This window comes from Humulus lupulus, chromosome 8, assembly GCF_963169125.1.
Source record: "Humulus lupulus chromosome 8, drHumLupu1.1, whole genome shotgun sequence".
NCBI lineage: Eukaryota > Viridiplantae > Streptophyta > Magnoliopsida > Rosales > Cannabaceae > Humulus > Humulus lupulus.
Window position 1 is genome coordinate 17,207,507 of NC_084800.1, and position 20,734 is coordinate 17,228,240.

A 20,734-nucleotide genomic window follows, 5' to 3' on the forward strand; every position below is an offset into this window, starting at 1 on the left:
AAATATGCCAAAACCGTTCACTGAGTACTTTTATCGAACACTTAGTGTGCAATCGTGAAAAAGTGTCCAAAACTACTCAAACAACCCCACAATCTTTCCCAAATATATAGAATAATCTCCCAAGATGATAAAAACAAGAAACATACACCAATCTCACAATAATTCCCAAAAATTCGTCCAATGCCCAACACAAAATCTAAGTTCTTCAAATTTCCTCAATATAGCATTAAGCACATCAAAACTCAACAATGTACCTTGAAAACTTGAAGATGATAATGAAATTGGTAGGGAATCTCAGCAATATTCGGCCCCTTGAGAGCTGGATGGAGATGATGGGATGCTTGAGAGAATGATTGGCTTGAGAGGAAAAATTGGAGAAAATTGGGATATTTGAAGAAGTGTTTCGGTTCTGTGAAAGGGGTCGGATTGGGGTTATTTTTGGGGAAAAATAACTGATATAAATGGATCATGTGCTCCCCACGTGATGTTTTTTTTTTTCAAAAATTTTCAACAGGCGATATATCGCCACTTGCTGTGTATCCGAACGGCGTCTTTGTCCACCACTATGATATATCGCCTCTTGCACCCCCGATATGTCACAGTCCCTTTTACTCTCGCCGATATATCGCCATTGGTAGGCGATATATCTCCTGGGCACCTGAAAATAATGCCAAATTGGAAAAAAAAACCCATCCAAATTTGTTGTCCAGGCGATATATCGCCTGGTGTAGGCGATATATCGCCTAAATGCAGTTCAAAATTATCAACTTTGTTCAACATTTTTTTGTTTTTTTGTTTTTTTTTCTTCACGTTTTTCACGGTTTTCACGGTTCTACTACACTAAAAGAAATAAAAATATAATGTCAAATGAAAACAAAAATGAAATGTAAACTAACTACGAATTGTTCATAAATTTTAAAACTGAAAACAACCGAAAAGTATAAATAATGAGATGCCTCCCAAAAGCGATGTCGTTAACGTCATTTAGCCGGACGCTGCTTTTCTTGCCTTCAAGAATCCACCAGTGTAATATTGACCTTCGTCTCAGTTTTGCCTCCATAGTAATGCTTCACCCGCTGTCCATTAACTTTAAACGGCGAAGAATCACCTTGTTGAATCTCCAAAGTCCCGTATGGAGACACTTTTGTAACAATGAATGGCCCCGACAATCGAGACTTTAATTTTCCCGGAAATAACTTGAGACGGGAATTGAATAGCAGCACTTTATCGCCCACTTGAAAAGTCCGATTGACAATATTATTGTCATGCCATTTCTTTGTCTTCTCTTTGTAGATTCTTGCATTCTCGTAGGAATCATGACGCAATTCATCTAACTCATTCAGTTGAGCTAGCCTTAATGCTTTCGATGCTACTGGATTGAAATTCAACTTTTTTAACACCCACTGCGCCCTATGCTCCAGTTCAAATGGCAAGTGACAAGCTTTACCATATACAAGACGGTAGGGAGACGTACCAATTGGCATTTTAAAAGCTGTCCGATAAGCCCATAACGCATCATCAAGCTTATTCGACCAATCCTTTCTATTAACTTGCACTGTCTTCTCTAAAATCAGCTTAATCTCACGATTTGACACTTCTGCTTGCCCATTTGACTGCGGATGATATCCCAATGCCATCTTGTGTTTAATTCCATACTTCTCCATTAAGGAATCAAAAATATTATTGGCGAAATGAGCCCTTCATCACTTATAATCGCTCGAGGTGTGCCAAAACGAGAGAAAATATTCTTTTTCAGAAACTTGACTACCACTTGAGCATCATTAATTGAAGTAGCAACTGCTTCAACCCACTTACTTACATAATCCACCGCCAACAAAATATACAAATTACCAAACGACGGTGGATAGGGTCCCATAAAGTCAATACCCCAAACATCAAATAATTCAACCTCTAATATATTAGTGAGAGGAATTTCATGACGTCTTGAGATATTACCTACCCTTTGACGACAATCACACCGTTTCACATAGTCATAGCTATCTTTATACAGAGTAGGCCAATAAAATCCACATTCAAGGACATTTGCAGCAGTCCTTGCTCCCCCAAAATGTCCACCAGTAGGTGATGCATGGCAATGAAACAAGATGTCCTTCATTTCTCTTTCAGGCACACATCTTCTGATAATCAAATCCGGACATTGTTTGAATAAGAAAGGATCATCCCAGTAGTAATTCTTCACATCATGATAAAACTTTTTCAATCTCTGGCCTACAATTTCTGGTGGCACTACGTTGGCTGCCAAATAATTCACATAATCCGCAAACCATGGCACCAACTCATCTTCCACTACAAATAATTGTTCATCTGGGAAACTCTCATTAATCTCTCCTGCAGCAAGTTCTGACTTATCCCCCAACTCAAGTCTTGATAAGTGATCCGCCACCAAATTCTCTGTACCCTTCTTATCCCGAACCTCCATATCAAACTCTTGTAAAAGAAGTACCAAACGAATAAGTCTGGGTTTAGCATCTTTCTTAGCAATAAGATGCCTGATTGCTGAGTGATCAGTATACACAATAACTTTGTTCCCCATCAAATAAGGCCTGAATTTATCAAATGCATATACAATGGCAAGAAGCTCTTTCTCAGTGGTGGCATAATTCAACTGAGCGCCATTTAGTGTTCTGCTGGCATAATAAATAGTCCGAAATACTTTGTCAACACGCTGCCCCAGAACCGCACCCACTGCAAAATCACTTGCATCGCACATTAACTCAAATGGCTGGTCCCAATCCGATGAAATTACAATAGGTGCTCACACTAGTTTCTACTTTAGTATCCTGAAAGCTTCAAGACACTTCTCATCGAACTCAAATGGTACCCCATTCATCAACAATGCCAAGAGTGGCTTAGAAATCCTGGAGAAGTCCTTTATAAATCTTCTTTAGAACCCCACATGACCAAGGAAACTTCTCACCCCTTTCACTGAAACTGGAGGTGGCAAATTCTCAATAGTAGCAATCTTAGCCCTATCAACCTCAATACCATTCTTAGACACCTTGTGCCCAAGTACTATGCCTTCATTTACCATGAAATGGCATTTTTCCCAATTCAAGACTAGATTCGCCTCTTCACATCTTCTCAGCACAGCCTCCAAATTCCTTAGACAATCATCAAAAAAAGACCCCATAACAGAGAAATCATCCATAAAGATCTCAATGCTTCGTTCCACCATATCAGAGAAAATAGCCATCATACATCGTTGAAAAGTGGCTGGGGCATTGCACAGACCAAACGGCATACGACGGAATGCGAATGTACCATAAGGACAGGTGAAGGTCATCTTTTCTTGATCCTCAGGCGCAATGGCTATTTGATGGTACCCTGAATAGCCATCCAGAAAACAGTAATACTGGTGTCCAGTCAATCTATCTAACACCTGATCAAGGAAAGGCAGTGGAAAGTGATCTTTTTTGGTTGCTTTGTTCAATTTACAATAATCTATACAAATCCTCCAACTAGTTACGGTACGCGTTGGGATAAGTTCATTATTGTCATTCTTCACCACTGTAATCCCTCCTTTCTTAGGGACTACATGAACTGGACTTACCCAACTACTATCTGAAATGGGATAGATCACCCCAGCATCTAACCACTTCAAGATCTCCTTCCTTACCACCTCTTTCATTGCTGGATTCAATCGACGTTGTGCTTCAATAGAGGGCTTACTGTCATCTTCCATCAAGATCTTGTGCATAACTATGGATGGACTTATTCCCTGAATATCTGCCAACGTCCATCCAATTGCCAACTTATGGGTTCTCAACACCCGCAACAGTTTTTCCATCTCCTCATTAGAAAGAGAAGAAGACACAATGACTGGTAAAGTCTCCTTCTCACCTAAACAAGCATAGCGAAGATGTGCTGGCAATGATTTCAATTCCAGCTCTGGAGGTTTTTGAACTAATGGTAATGGTCTTTCAGGTCCTTGGCCCAAATCTTTATATTTTCGATTATAAATTGGCCCTTTAGAATTCATCCACTGTACACACTCTTGGACCTCACTGTCTAACTCAGCATCTATATCCCCAATTGTCAAACTCTTTTGAAGTGAATCCTCTGTAAGATTAATTTCTGCCACTGCTTTCTCTACCAGGTCAACTTTGAAACAACTGTCATTTACATTTGCAAACTTTAAGGCCTTAAACACGTTGAATACCACTTCTTCACCCTGGACTCGAAGTGTTAATTCACCTTTTTGAACATCAATTAAAGCCTGCCCAGTAGGTAAAAATGGCCTGCCCAGAATGATAGGTACATCCATATCCTCCTCCATATCCAGAACTATGAAATCTGCCGGAAAAATGAACTTGTCCACTTTAACAAGGACATCCTCTATGATTCCTCTGGGGTGTTTCACTGAACGATCTACTAACTGTAATGTGACTGTTGTAGGACTAGCCTCCCCCAAACCAAGTCTTCTGAATACAGACAAAGCATCAGATTTATACTGGCCCCAAATCACACAAAGCATGCTTACATTCAAACTTCCCAATTGTACACGGTATAGTAAAGCTCCCCAGATCTCTTAACTTTTGGGGCAACTTCCTCTGCAATATCGCACTGCACTCTTCAGTGAGCGCCACCGTCTCATAATCTTCCATCTTCATTTTCTTTGACAGAATCTCTTTCATAAATTTCACATAGCTAGGCATCTGCTCTAATGTCTCAGCAAAAGGAATATTGATATGTAGCTTTTTGAATACCTCTAAAAACTTAGAAAACTATTTATCCAGTGTATTTTTTCTAAGCCTCTGAGGATATGGAACTTGAACTGGCTGAATATCAATAAAGGGAGGACACTTGTTTGAACCCTGGTGGTCTTCAGTAACCCCATTCGCTTTTGTATCTGATTTCTCACCCAATTTTTCATTCTGAACCACTGACTTTTGTACACTGGGCTGCTCCACTTGCTTACCATTCCTCAACGAAATTTCTTGACAGTTCTCTTTAGGATTTACCACGGTATTACTAGGAAAATTCCCTTGCGGTCTATTGTTAAGCATGTTGGCCAACTAACCCACTTGTGTCTCAAGGTTTCGAATAGAGGATCTGGTCTCAGTCATGAATTGAGTCTAAGTATTAGTGAGGGTCAACAAGGCTGCTTGCAAGTCATTAGGCTTTTCTGGTTGATCTTGCGGTCTAGGCTGGTGTGACGATGAGGCTTGATTCATAGGCTGTTTTGACATGTGTTGCTGGTATGGCCCTTGAAACTGTGACTGTTGGCCCTGATTATTTCTCCATGAGAAATTTGGGTGATTTCTCCACCCAGGATTGTAAGTATTGGAGAACGGATTTTGATAAGGCCTCTGAAGATTACCAACTGCCTGTACCTGAGCCTGATTAACTGGCATATTACCATACATGTTGGCCGCTGTACACTGTTCATACAAATGAGGCCCTCCACATAATTCACACCCTGATTGCATCTGTATAGCCTGGGCTTGAGCTGAGATCTTGTTTTGTTGCAACTGCTTTGTCAATGAAGCAACCTGAGGAGTTAAAGCAGTGATAGCCTCTAATTCATGTACCCCAGCTACCTTTCTCTGTGAAGTGTCTCGTTCAGCAGGCCACTGATAATTGTTCATAGCCATCTCCTCTAACAATTCATATGCCTCATCAGCCCCTTTACTCATGAAAGCACCACCTGCTGCTGCATCTATTATAGTGCGAGTAGTACCGCAAAGCCCATTATAAAAATTGTGGACTAACATCCACTTCTCTATACCGTGATGAGGGCATTTCCTGAGCAGGTCTTTGAATCTTTCCCAAGCATCGTACAATGACTCTCCCTCATTCTGATAGAAATTATTGATTTCTCCCCTCAACTTAGCAGCTTTTGCAGGAGGAAAGAACTTTGAGAGAAACTTCTGAGCTAGTTCCTCCCATGTATTGATTGAGTTGGCCTGTAGAGAAATAAGCCAACTTTTTGCTCTGTCCCTTAGTGAAAAAGGGAACAATCTCAACCTTATTGCATCATCGCTCACCCCATTAAACTTAAACGTTGCTCATAGCTCAAGGAAGTTCACTATGTGCAAGTTAGGATCCTCATTGGGGAGACCACCAAACTGGATAGAAGTCTGGACCATTTGTATCATCGCCGGCTTAATCTCAAAGTTATTGGTAGTAAAAGTCGGCGGCCTAATGCACGAGTGCACTCCTGTGACAGCAGGGAGCACATAATCTCTTAATGCTCGCACATTTTGGTCCTGAGCGATGTGATTTGGACCATCATTATTGTTAACCCCGTCTCTTTGGTTGGCAGCCATTGATGCTTCCAACCTCTTTTTCCTTCTGTTTTGTCTGCAGGATCTTTCGATTTCAGGATTAACAAGCACAAGATCTGCAGATCCTTTACGTCGCATACAAAAGATTCACCTATTAAAACAAAATGCGACAACTTAGATTAGTTCAAATAATAATAACAACCAAATTAGAATAAAAATTAACTATTTTGATATTAATAGAATATCAATTCCCCGGCAACAGCGCCAAAAACTTGTTGCGATATTTTTACTGCGCAAGTATACGCAATCGAATGAACAAGTAATAGTAGTGGAAATACAGTATCGTTCCGTCAGGGAATTGATCTAATAATTACCAATAGCAAACTTTTATTTCTATTTGACTAATAAAAATTTAATGACAATTAAAAATGAACAATAAACTAGGAAAGCAAATTTTAATTAATGAAATTTAATATAAGCGAAATATTAGAGCATTCTAATTTCATCAACCTTCAATTCTATCCAATCAATAATACAACTAATATGCTTCTTTGATCTATGATTATAGCAAGTTTACTATTGACAATTCTATTCTTTCTCAAGATATAAAATATTCAGTTTACTTGTGAATTCTCTACATGCCTGTGATAAATTCTACACATAAACCGCATTAAGAACAAAAACCTAATTGCTACACAAACCAATTTGATACTTTCATTCTAAATTGAAATCTATGTCTATTGTCTAAAGCTATTCCAATTCTCACTTTTCAGATATTGAATTAAAACCAATAATCATGCAACAGATGGCCAATCAATTACAAGCATTAATCATAAGAACAATAGATAACCATAAATTCAAAGATTCATAGAAATTGCATTAAAGATGAATAGAATATCCAGTGACTACATTAAAATACTCTAAATAAGAATTTAGTTCATAATATTAAACTTCATCACACAATCTAAATTCAAAAGCATAAAGAAAAACAAACAAAATAAAAGTAGATTCTTCTCTGTGTCCTTTCTCCTGCCGTCAGAATGCTTCCCCTTTCTGTCTCTTTCGATCTTCTTTTTATTCTTTTTACAAAAATCCAAAAACCTACGAATTTCCATAAAAATTTCCAAAAATTCCCTTGTGCCGATATATCGCCTATGATGCTGCGATATATCGCCTACTGAGTGTTCTCGATAAAAACACAAGTTTCTGATGTCGTTTCTGCTAAGCCGAAATTTGAAATTCCTCAAGCAGCGATATATCGCCCAAGACAGGCGATATATCGCCTGTACCACATCTCCAAATATTAACCAATTTCGACTAAGACATTTATCCAAATTCTCGAACAAATCAGAATTATAACGACACACTGCACAAGTTCACCAAACAGATTAAATAGAAACTTACTCTTGAGAAAAACAACCAAATCAATCTTGAAAAGGTTATAAATAAGCGTATATTTTGTACGCTTATTACTTGCCCTGGGGCATGCCGGGGCCGAGCATCCCGCGGCCACATCCCTTGCGGATTGGTCGGGCGGCCTTGTCCTGGGACAGGGCGCACCTTCTCTTTCCTAGGGAGTGGCCAGGAACGGGTCCCGAATTTCGGGACGGGGGTATTTTTCTCTCGGGTCTTTCCCCCGGCCTTCTTTTTCTCCCAGTCCGGGTTTCCTGGGATTGGCTTAGGAAATTGTTTCGGGGGAGGGGCTGGCCTCACATCTTCGGGGGCTCCGGTTCTGGCCTGCAAATCGGGCTGTTGCGCTCCTGGAGGCGGGCCAGCTGGGAGATTGGTTGCCGGATCCTGCGCGGCTATGAATGCCTGCAGGGCTTGGAGGGACTTCTGCATCCGCTGAGATGCCTCTGCCTGTTCAGCAATCCTGGCCTCCTGGTCCAGGACTTGCTGCCTCAGTCTAGTCACCTCCAAATCCTCCTGGGTGGGGTCCGCTCCTGGGATCTCAGGATCTGCAGCTTCGTCGTGGTATTCCCCCTCATTCTCATCCTCTTCTTCGTAATAGTCCTCCTTGTACTCTGTTCCACCTTCGTAGTCTTGTGACTCGTCAGGGTGGGATGTCTGATAAGGAGCATTCTCAAGTGGACTTTGAGGAAGAGGCTGGGAGGGCAGTGGTTCTCCATTGCCTTGCTCTGGGTTAGTAGGGTCGAAAGTGGTGTGTCTTGTATTCACCATTGTTGTAGAGGTTTGATGTTAGCACTAGCTTTCTCAGGCTCTCAATGAAAGCACCAAAATGTTTACCGAGATTTTCGTAAATTATATTAATAAAAATTAAGCGAGATTAATGATAAGGGATTTAGAAGATATAAACAATATTTTTACGTGGTTGAGGCGTTAATGAGCCTTAGTCCACGAGACAGTTGTATTAGAGCTTGGAAATTCTATAACAATGGAGTTTTTCTCTCTTTTTTAGCAGAGTAACTGTATACAAGCCAAGCAGAGATCCCTTCTCCAGTACTCTGTCACCTGTATTTATAGGCTCACGGGAGCACTGGGCTTGGGCCGGGCTGACCCGGGCCCAACAAAGGTATAAACACCACTGGCTTCTTTATCGGAAGCCCAATACAAAGGATAAAAGCATAAAAGACAAACAGTGATCAGAGCCTACTGGGGCAGCCTAAAGCCTATCTATCACCCGACAAAATGGGGCTTTTGGTCTGGTCATTCCGAGTTACGAGGCAGATTCGGGGGACGAGATCAGTCAGGGTAGTGGCGGCACAGGTCTGAACCAGCGGCGTGCAATCCCGAGGTGGCCTTTTCCGCAGGTGAAAAGTGGGGACAACTCCCACGCTTCATGGGGCGGAGTCAGGGTCACGGATGCTTTATCCTGCCAACCCTGAGGACTTGACCCAGGCTCGTTTACCTCTATCCTTCTTTGTTTACCGTAAGCCCGGATCATCTACATAGAGCCCGGATCGTTTACCAAGCTCCGGGACCGTTTGCATACATCTCGACCGTAACCCCGAACAACTGTACGTCTCCCGGATGATCGTCCCGGATCATTCTTCCTGGACACCATCCGGGTCTGGACTCACACTTGGGTCGTCGATGTCGGTCACTCCCTGCCAAACGGGCATGGGCTGGGCCCAACCCTAGTGGCCCAGCTAGTGGGCCTAGACCACCGTCCTGGGCCCAAGGCAGGAAATGGGGATAACAGTACTTATTGCGAGTTGGCATACACATATAGCATAGCCTTTTGTACTTCTTGTTTTATATATGTTAGTTTTCTTCTTGTCCCTTCTCACAGAAAAAAGGTTTCAAAAAGGAAGATATATAGGCTCTTATTACCAACTTTGGACATCATTTTTGGTGTCATTTTGCTTAAAATAAATATGAATGTATTGCTTATTATGTTACAATTGTAGTGTTTGAATGATTCTCATATTGGTTATTATCTAGTATGTATTGGTTATTGGTTATTGGTTATTATGTTACAATTGTAGTGTCATAATAGCTGATCAATTTGATTTAATGGTGATAACTATTCAGATTTTGTGAGTTTTGGAATTAGAATGGATGTTTGTATGTAGGCTAAACTTATATATATAGAGTGTCTTTGTGTTAATTAATGTTTGTATTGATTTGTTTGTAAGTTTTTTTGTTTGACTGCTTTTGATGGTCTTGCTTGCTTTTTTAAAGTATATATTACTAAGCTTTTAAATAATGCCTTAGAGGTGTTTGAATGAATGCTTCACTGAGATATATATGAATAAAGGTATTTAGTCTGAACATATATGATAGGTTGGGTGTAATATATTCCATCTAAGTAGAATTAATTTGGTAGAAGTTTTATACTTTCTATCATATATGAGTATGTTGAGTATTATAACTAAAGTGTGTTATGTACATTACCAATTCCTCACTGTGCTTGTTGTTTCATGGGTTTATACTTCATCATTATTTGCGTGTATTTGTATGTCTTTGGCATTGACTCCCATGTCAAAATAGCATTTTTTTTGTTATATTTTTTATTATAAGAAATTATTCATCATGTCAAAAAGGAAAACTTGCTTTTACAACAATGAAATTTATGTTATTCTTGTTATTCTTGAAGCCAATGTGCGGCTGAAATGTGTTTATTTTCCTGTTGTTGAGGTAAAATTATTATATGCATGGCTTTTATTTTTCTGCATATAGTTGAGGAACTAAACTGAAAAAGGGTTTCTCAGGGAAAAGAGAATATTGATAAGATTTTGAAGAAGTTAAAAGATGAAGGACATCAAGTCTCTGAAAATTATAAAACCTTTAAACATGTTTCTGTTCGGCGACTTGGTCGCCTCATACCAGATGCCCGTTGGGTAGGTTTTATCACTTCACACCACCATTAACTTCCTTTACTCTTATCTCTTCACACCACCATTAACACTCCTGCAAAACATTGTTAACGTGTATCACATAACTGTGCCTGTTTTGATCTATATTCTAAATTGTGATTTATCCCATTCATTTGTCTTAGTTTTTAATATTAGTGCTTTTATTCAGTTCATGAGATAATTCCAACATGTTCCCTTACTTTAGTGCTTTTAATAACTCATCACTAATATTTTCACTTATTTTCTCATTTCATTTAACTCAACTTTTTGAGGAGGAGGCTCTAAAAAAGTTGCATGGCCTTCTAAAAAAGTTATTCCAAGAGGTACATTTTCATACTAAAAAAAGAACCAATGTCTTATAATTTAGTGTTTGGTTTCTTTGTTTGCTTTGGTGTACTTGTGAATTCATTATTTTGTATATGGTGTCCTCTCTTGGAAATAATTTCCATAGCATTTTTCTTGAAGTAATTTGTGATGCTAGATAATAACAATAAAATATTTCTTTGTTTATTTTGCAGATGTGACAAGCGAAATAGAAAATGATACTTAATTTTGAAGGCTTTGTGTTGGGCAGCTGTAGAATATTTTGTGCTGAAAGTAGTAACTTTTCAATATGTTGAATATTTAAGACTACTTGAATACTTAAAGAACATTTTGTTGTTGATGACAGTGTTGAATGTTTTAAACTAATTTGTGGATTGTTAATACAATGTTGAATGTTTTTATGTTTTGTTATTTGAAAATCAAGTTCATTTGATGATGCTAGTATATATTAGAAAGCTAATTTTAATTATATAAATAAAAAATAAAAATATAATTTAATATATAATGAGAATTTAAACTTATCTAAATATTAAAATAATACGAGAAATGTGTTATAATATCTATTACAATAACACTTTTTATAAGTAAAGAATTTTGTTATGCAAACTTCATTATATAACACAAAAAATGTGTTATACTAAAGTGTAGTATAACACAAATTTATAAGTATTGAATTGTGTTATATAATCGATTATAAATTATATAATTAAACACTTATCTATTTATTAAAATACCACACAAAGTGTGTTATCGTTGACAATATAATAACACATCTGTATAACAATGATAAAGTGTTATGTAAAGTACCCTAACCTACGATAACATAGTCGATCTTAACACAACAAAAAGTGTTATGGTATGTTTTAATAACACATTTTTGGTCTTATTAAAAACATTTTTTCTTGTAGTGAAACTTAAATTTAAAATTCACATATAATATTAATATTATATTAAACATACAATATATAATCTATTGTTGTCAATGTCAAATTCAAAAATTAGAACAAACATAAACTTAAACAAAAATAAATAAATAAATTAAAATATGATATTTTTATGATAATTTAAATAATTAAATCATATTTAATTTAAAAATAATAAAGTCATACATATCATTTTTTATATTATAAATTTGTGTGATAGCGAGATACATTGGAAACTAAAAATAGTTCATGCATGTATACTACTCTACACTTTTTATATTCTTATTTTATTCCATTATTAATTTCTTTTTAAATATTATTGTAATTTATATACATGTTATGTAGCATGTAAATATATATATATGTCAATGTTGTGTTTAGATGTTATCCATGTAGAGATTATTGATTTGAATATTTATATACTATAGAACTCTAATTCATTCTATTATATATGTATTTTTTACAAAAAAAAAAAGTGAACCAATTTTTATTAAAATTATAGACAATGTTTTGCTCTAATTTATTTAATGCATTTATGTCATACATTATATTAAACATCTGTTATTTATTTTTATGATATTTTTTATTTATTTAAAAGTTATATAATAGTTAAAAATATAATAAAAATAAATACATGTTTGAATGAGTATGTTTACAACTTTAAACTATGCAAACGTGTATTGCACGTTGCTCCTATTTATAATTAAATGAAATATGTGTGATATTTTGATTGGTCGATCTTTTAAATTATAATAAATAAATAAAAAAATTAAAATTAGATATAAAACAAATTATATATAAAATAAAATAGTCGAATGAACAGTATATATTTTGAGTGAAATACGTGTAAGATTTTGATTAGTCGGTCTTTTAATTATATATAAAATAAAATAGTTGAGTGAATGACTATATTATATTTAATAGATATACGTATCTTATTCCAATATCTTTGATCCCCTAGGGCGTGATGTGCTCATGTAATTTTTAATTTTTATAACTACATCCTCCTTTAATATTCTCTTTATATATTTTAATTTATTTTTAACATAATTATTTATATTTTCACTCTAGGTGAAAAAAAATTCTGGTTCCGCTGCAGGATGAGGAGCTGACATATATTAGGACTCGACAAGGCTAACTGGTCCACTCGCTATTCCAAAAACATATTTTTAGGACACTTTTTAGGGCACTCACCTAGATGCGAGTCCTAAAAACATTATTTCCTGAACTTTTTAGGATACTTATTGAGAGTTCTTAAAGAATTTCTTTAAAGACACGCCATGCGAGTCCTAAAAATTGATGTGTGTCCTAAAAGTTTGATTTTTTTTAACAAAAGTTCATAAACTTTTTATGACACTTATTGAGAGTCATTGAATAATTTCTTTTAGAACACGCAAAGCGAGCCCTAAAACTTATGTGTGTCCTAAAATTTTGATTTTTTTTAACAAAAGTTCCTGAACTTTTTAGGACACTCATTGAGAGTCCTTAAAGAATTTCTTTTAAGACACGAAATCGAGCCTTAAAAACTTATGTGTGTCCTCAAAGTTTGAATTTTTTTTAACAAAAGTTCATGGACTTTTTAGGACATTCATTGAGAGTCCTTAAAGAATTTATTTTAAGACACGTAAAGCGAGCCCTAAAACTTATGTGTGTCTTAAAAGTTTGAATATTTTTCTTAACTAAAATTTTATTATATACTAAATCACAAAGAAAAAAACAACAACAATCCATTCTCTCTTTCTCCTTGCTCTCTTCCCCCATTTATCTTTCTCTCTCTCTCACTCATGCAAGCCCATTGCCCAGCCATGAACAGGGGCACTCCAGCCACCCCCCGCCTACACGCGCCGGCCCACGGTGTTCCCCAGCCCCCGAAACCCCCAGGCCTGTGAGCCCCTAGCCTCACACGCCCCCTAGCCTAGTCGATAGAGCCTCCAAAGTTCGTCGACCATGTAGGTTTCCGAAACGTTTTGGGCATTTTCTGACCACCTCGAGTCACCCCAAGCCAAATGACCACCACCACTGCATTCATTGTGCTTTGGGCTTCAAAACCCACTATAGGATCGAACCAAACCACCACCGTGGGGGATGGCGCCGCTGTCATCATTGGAGCTCTGGCGAGAGCTTTGGCTACCATTTAATTTTTAAAAAATTAAAAATAAAACTTTTTAGGACTTGCAATGCGAGCCCTAAAAATATTCTTTTAGCGAGTTCTAAAAAACCTCAGCTTTTAAGGCTCTCAAATAGACGACTCGCCTCTCGCAAGCCCTAAAAAACTTTTTCTTTTTTGTAGTAGTCACTCCATCCTAATTATGATGTATGAATTTGATATTATTTGTAATAGATATGAGTTTGAAGCGTTTCTGCAATTATGACTATGCATATATATATTGGTGGTAGTATCGCCTTCAAAGGGAAGAAGTTACACTTATGATTGTCATTGATTGCTTATGTCTATATTTAATTGAAATCACAGTGCCTTTATTAAATTAGTCAAAAGAAAACATGATTTTGTGATACTAAAAACTGCCGTACGTGACAAGCTTGTAGGCAACCTGGTCTTATCAATAAGAAGGTGGCAAGCTTGTTTTGTCCAGGTCAACGTGTGTGGGATGTTGAACTCCTAAATGATATGTTTGAAAGCAGGGATAGAGATTTAATTATGGGTATTCCTCTAGCTAGTGAACCAGGCACGGACTTTTGGCAATGTTCTAAGGAAATTTCAGGTTGGCATTCAGTTAAGAGTGCCTACAAGCTGTCTCAGATGATCAATGGTAGATGGCAAGAAGATGTTAATGCAGGTTTTCAGAGAGCGCTTTGGAAGTTGAAAGTGCCGCCTAAAGTGCGAAACCTGTTATGGAGAGCATCTATAGGATGTCTTCCCACCCATGTCCAGCTAAGGCTAAAGCATGTAGAGGTTGACTCGATTTTCCCCCTGTGTCAAGGAGCGCCTGAAACAATTACTCACATTCTGGTTAGCTATCCATTTGCTCAAAGATGTTGGGAGGAGGTGAGGGTCTGCATTCCAGGGGCTCCTTTCTCGGTGTTTGCTAGTTGGCTTCAGGCAGTTTTTGGCCAGTTTTCATAAAGCAGAAGATGTCTAATAGGTATGTTGTGCTGGGCTATTTGGAAGACTCGTAATGATCTGGTTTGGAGTCAGAAGCATCTATCTGTGGAGCAGGTGGTGGTCCTAGCTAAATCTAATCTGAATCAGTGGCTTCAAGCTCAGGAAAAACAAGTGCTTCTGCCTTCCCTTTCATTATTGGCAGGAGATGGTGGTGTTTGTTGGACCAAGCCTCAATTTGGTTTTGTCAAAGTGAATGTTGATGCATCATTGTTTCTCCATGATAATCACTATGGTTTTAGTTGTGTGGCAAGGGACCGTGAAGGGAAACTTTTTAGAAGCTTTTGTCTATTATAGACAAGGGGTAGTGACTCCTGTATTGGCCAAGACTATTGGTGAAGGAGGCATTGAGCTGTATTAAACGGAAGGGGTGGTGTCATGTAGCGTTGGAATCAGATTGCCTAGTTGCTGTACAAGCTATTAGGAGTAGTGTTTCCATGCCTTGTCATTTTGGTTTAATAGTTAAACTCTCAATGCCTTTTATAGCTAGTTTAAGAAATGTTTTGTTGTATTTTGTCAAGCAGTCTGCGAACAAAATTACTCACTATATGCTGATCGTATTATTGGTGGGAATGATATTCCTACGGATCTTATGGCTGTTTTGTTGGAAGATAGTTAAATTAATAAAGATTGCATTTTTATTAAAAAAAAAAACTGCCGTACGTTATTCAAAGTTTAGATTTGGAAATTGAGAATTGAGAAATGTATATACATATAAACAAAATAATACCGAGTATTGAGGCTGGAACATGAAATTACATTTTAGTCAAATAATATATTATATACAAATTGTAATATTATTATTTTAAATTTAACTCCCTAAAATTTTATTAAGAGCACGCACCACCTTTAAATTAAAAGCACAAAGAGCCCCTCATGAGAAAAGCATTCCGTCAGTTAAATTTTGCATAACACGTTGAATAACAGATGAGAAAAATAAAAAAAATACAAAAAGACAAAATAATAGTCTAACTTAATTTTAAGGTCTAAAAACAGAGAACGCATGAACTAGCCTTAAACAATCAATTAATTAAACTCATTACATTTAATTTAATTTAATTTGAGATAAATTTCACATAAATTAAGCAGACATGAACTACTATAAATAAGGGCAAGCATCCCATGTTTTAAACTCACAATTCATATCTTTTCTTATTCATCAGATAGCATAGCACTAATACAGTCCAAACTTTCCATATAGTAGTCCAAAAAGAAAAGAAAAACAATGGAAAACAAAATGATGGGTTGGTCTCTGCGTCTGCTAGGTTTGGGTATGATGATGATGTTCTTGGTGGCCAATTCAGCTAGTCCGAGTCCTAGTCCGAGTCCCAGTCCTAGTCCTAGTGCTAATGATATAACATGCAAAGAAGCCGTTACGAAATTGCTGCCATGTACAGGCTACTTGTCGGGGTCGGACCCGCCAACGCCGAGCGTTAGCTGCTGTTTGGCTTGCCAAGAAGTATTTCAAGCGGCCAACACCACCGCCGTACGCAGAGACCTCTGCGTATGTTTAAAGCAAGCTGCCATTGAGTATAAAGTTGTGCCTGACAGAGCTCGAAAGCTTCCCCAACTTTGCAATCTTCAAGGCCTTGACATACCCATTGACCCCAGCGTCGACTGCAGCACGTAAGTAATTTCATTCTTTTTAATATTTATCAGTACCATGCATGTCCTTATAAACATATGTGTTTCAAGCAGAGAGAGACGCCTTATTTATTACGATTTTCTTTTGGTGTGTTTGTGCGCAGAATCAAACCGTACTAAAATGGTGGAGAAGATGGGAAGCGCTAGTAATTTGGTGGAGAGAGATTGCCAAAACTAGCTAGTTTTATTGTGATGATGGGAAGATATTAGAGCTTTCCCTTCCCTTTTGTTATCCTACCTAGTCATGCTTTGAAAGACTGATTTCATGAATAAAGGGATAATTGGCTTTTGTTTACTCTTATTAATTTCGCATTTTTATTTTATATTTTTTATTCTCTTTTTATTCATTTACATGCCAAATAAGGTCGGAAAAGTCTAAATTGGCCTTAATTTTCTTTGTTCGGGAAGGAACAAAAAGAAATTTAGGAATTACCGAGCACAGGGGATGGAAAATAAGAATAAAATAAAATATTTATGCATCATTAAGAGCATGCTTATTGATAAATTTATTATAAATAAATTTAAATTTAATAAATATTATAAAATAACTGCACAAATTAACAACATTCATTTGTCAATGCTTTTCACTGCACAAGTTATTACTTTCTTCGTCGATCTAGTATACTTTTCCTCATTCTTCAGTTTTTCATCCTTCCAACTTTATTTATTTCCTACCAAACATAAATTGGAAAACACTTGCACAAGTAATATAAGAGAGTTATATTGGCTTGGCGCATCAAAAATTATATAAGCACTTTTTTTCTTTCATATTATCTTTGTTTAAAATGGTCAATATATATAAAATTATAAATCTTTTATTTTTTACTTTATACATGTATATTGCATTCTATTAAAATTATAAATCTAAATATTATTTTTTTCTTAATTTTTGTTGCTTTTATCATTAAAAATTATATTCATCCATGTTACCAAGTTATGATTACTAAAATTAAATAAAAATGTGTTTATTATAATTTTGACAAGGTGTACCGTGTATTACAAAAGTATCAAATTTAATAGGGATTTTTTATGATTATGGGATTTTTTTTTTGTTTTACAAAAATATGTATATTTAATTTGTTTACTTTTTTTATCACTTTTTGATTTGAACATTCATATTTATGAAATTTTCTTTATCATAAATTTAAAAAATTATATAATTATATCATATTTATGATAATAATTATGTTTTCTTTAATTTTGAAAGTAATTTTATTTTATTTTTTCTTTCATTCTTTTATTATTTTTCTTACTTTTTCTTTTCTTCTATCTTTTCTTTTTTCTTCCTTCTTTTTTATTTCTACCAATTTTTTCTTTCTATTTTTCCATTTATTTTTTTCTTCTTCTTTTTTTCATTTTCACTTATTTATCTATTTTTTCCCTACATCATTTTTTTTTTCATTTTTCTCCTTCAATTTTTTCTTTTTTTTGTACATATTCTTTTCTCTTTCCATTTTTTTCACACATATTAGCTTTTTTTTTTCCTTACTTTGTTTTTCTTCCATTTTTTTCCATCTTTTTTCTACAAATTTTTCCCAACATCTTTTTTTTTCTTTCTATTTTTCCATTATTTTTCTTCTTCTTTTTCACTTTTATTCATTTATCTAATTTTTTTTATTTTTTTCCTTCATCATTTGTTTTGTTTTCATATTTTTTTTTAGTTTTATTTCCTCTTTTTTTCCCTTTCTTTTTCATTTTTTCCTTCCATTTTTCTTCTATTTTGTACTTATTCTTCTCTCCTTTCATTTTCTTTTTTTTTTCTTCTTTTTTTCACACATATATTTTAACATTACATAATTATTTTATTTTATTATTGTAATTTTTTTTTACAGTTTTTTCTACTATATGTAAAAAAATAAAACCAGTTTTTTCAATTTTTTTTTTACCATAACCTTTATAGGAACATCCAATTTTAGAAAGAAAAACAATATAAATATGAAAACGTGAATGAGCAACCAGTTTCCCCGATGGGAACATTCAAATCTATAAAAAAATTATATGAAAATGTGAATGGGTAACCAATTATCCTAGTGAGAACATTCAAATTTGGAAAAAAAATAGATATGAAAACTTGAATGAGTGACTAGTAACCCTGATAGGAACCTCCAAATTCGGAAAGAAAACAAAATAGATAAGAAAACGTGAATGGGTAACCAGTTACCCTGATGTGAACATTCAGATCTAAAGAAGAAAAAAATATAATGAAAATGTGAATAGGTAACCAGTAACCTTGATAGAAACATTCAAATTTGGAAAGAAAAAAAATAGATATACAAAACGTGAATGGGTAACCAGTTACCTTGATACAAACATTCAAATTTGAAAAGAAAAAAAACTGATATGAAAATGTGAATAGGTACCCGGCTACCCTGATGTGTGATGAGAAAACTTATATAGGATCTTATTTATTTTCATGTAAATCATATATTAAACAAATTAATATAAGACAACAAGAACATGTTTCTATAATTGAATTTAAAGAGAGATAATGTTAAGAACACTTACATTATACGCAGCAGAATGAATGAGTCATTCATTCAGTTTCTCTAATCCTTGTATCCTTTTTGTCGTAGGGTATCACCAAGAAAATGAAACAATCTTCAATTTTTTTCACAGCCTTTCAAAGTATCCTTAGAATCACTTAGACTAGAGTCTGCAATTCTCAGCACATAAGATAGACACAAAGATAATAAGAGTAAAAGAGAATATTGAGGCTTAGAAAATGACTTGTACTGTAGAGAAAATCTAATACCTAGAGCATCAAGAATAAATCTTCTGATTTTCTGTCAGATAGTCTTTCTCAAATCTCTTAAACATATATTTTCAACTCTTACTTAGTATTCATTTTATAGACTCAATTAAGTCATTTATTTTATTTGAAAAATCAATAAAATAATAGATAATATCAGCCTAATGGTCGAAATTCTCATGGGCTTTAGGCCCGCAAAATTTCTCATTTAATTATAAGCCCATTTGACTTAAAATCAAGACCTGTATTATTTTCTATTGATTTAATTAATTAAATCATTTATCAAATTAATTATATATAACTTGAACCTTAATTTAAACTTATTTATTAATTTGGACACCAATTTGTCTTAATTAATAAATATGCCATAAAATCTATTTTCTTCTCCAAATTGTATAACTTTGTGAAACTATCCAAAATTGACCTGGTCAACTTTGATAATTCTAATTGATAATTAAATCAATTGAGTAAGACTATCTAGATGATTTTATCCAAGATACAGTGGGGACCATTGGCCTATGAAATCAAGCTCCAATAAGTTATCATAAATGTAACAAATAAATTTACTAACTTATTAATTCCTCGTGACTCCACTAAAGACTCAGAATTGCACTTTTGAATTCATAGAACACTTTATAACATATATAGATACGTTATTAATTTTTCATTGTTGCAACCATAATTGTTACTCAATCCTTTATAGATGGTCTACAATGAGATGGGATTAAAATACAGTTTTACCCCTCATTGTATTTTATCCTTAAAACACTTAGTTCCTTGTAAATGATATTTTAGTAAACTAATATTAATTACTGAAATGAGATCTCTATCATTTAGCACATTGAACCAAACTAAAAGGAAACCACCGTTTTACTTCTTCATCAGAAGCTATAGATGTTCATATCTATGATTAACACTCCCACTCAATTATCCTACCGAGTTCCCAAGATGTAAGTATGGGCTAGTCCGTAGGGTAAGCTGGTAACGAACAAGTCAAAGAACTCAAATAATACAATCAGTTAGAATACTGTAATGCCCCAATATCCCTAATGAGGTTTAGTGGTTAGATTAGGAGGCCGAGAGGGCCATAATTGATTTATTATTCCATTAAATGATTATATGCATGATTATGTGGATTATATTATTATATGATGAAAAATGCATGCATGTGAGTCCACTTTTCATTATAAGGACATTTTGGTAATTTGGCCCGTTGAGGGCACATTTGTATATTTTCATGCATGTTGGTGATTTATGGATAAGACCACATTATATGTGGATTTTTTTGAGCTTTTCAACACGAGACGATCTCAGAATGCAAGTTAGCGGGTTGGTCATAACGGGGTTAATTTCCGGTCTCAGGGTGAGTCTCGGGGTAATTTGATGATTAGTTCACTACCAGAAAT

The 20,734-nt window shown here is 35.2% G+C and overlaps 2 protein-coding genes and 1 non-coding gene across 3 annotated transcripts; all 3 read left to right on the forward strand.

The window, feature by feature from the left end:
- The first annotated feature begins 5,745 nt into the window (after positions 1 to 5,745).
- LOC133799107 (small nucleolar RNA R71) lies at positions 5,746 to 5,852 on the forward strand. Its single transcript, XR_009876310.1, has one exon. It is a non-coding gene; the product is annotated as a small nucleolar RNA R71 (small nucleolar RNA).
- An 8,621-nt stretch (positions 5,853 to 14,473) lies between these two features.
- On the forward strand, positions 14,474 to 15,232 carry LOC133795082 (uncharacterized). The gene is made up of 2 exons (XM_062232532.1): positions 14,474 to 14,821; positions 14,945 to 15,232. Exons 1-2 carry the CDS (start codon positions 14,474 to 14,476, stop codon positions 15,230 to 15,232), a joined length of 636 nt encoding a protein of 211 aa, XP_062088516.1.
- A 685-nt stretch (positions 15,233 to 15,917) lies between these two features.
- LOC133793519 (non-specific lipid-transfer protein AP10-like) lies at positions 15,918 to 16,868 on the forward strand. The gene is made up of 2 exons (XM_062230849.1): positions 15,918 to 16,561; positions 16,684 to 16,868. Exons 1-2 carry the CDS (start codon positions 16,161 to 16,163, stop codon positions 16,697 to 16,699), a joined length of 417 nt encoding a protein of 138 aa, XP_062086833.1. The 5' UTR covers positions 15,918 to 16,160; the 3' UTR covers positions 16,700 to 16,868.
- Positions 16,869 to 20,734: the final 3,866 nt, after the last annotated feature.

What these genes read in the sequence shown, in the direction of transcription:
- LOC133795082 (XM_062232532.1), top strand. Translation starts at nt 14,474, where the DNA reads ATGGGTATTCCTCTAGCTAGTGAACCAGGCACGGACTTTTGGCAATGT. An exon ending in CTCAAAGATGTTGGGAGGAG is followed by an intron (nt 14,822 to 14,944) that starts GTGAGGGTCTGC and finishes GCTATTTGGAAG; the next exon opens with ACTCGTAATGATCTGGTTTG.
- LOC133793519 (XM_062230849.1), top strand. Translation starts at nt 16,161, where the DNA reads ATGGAAAACAAAATGATGGGTTGGTCTCTGCGTCTGCTAGGTTTGGGT.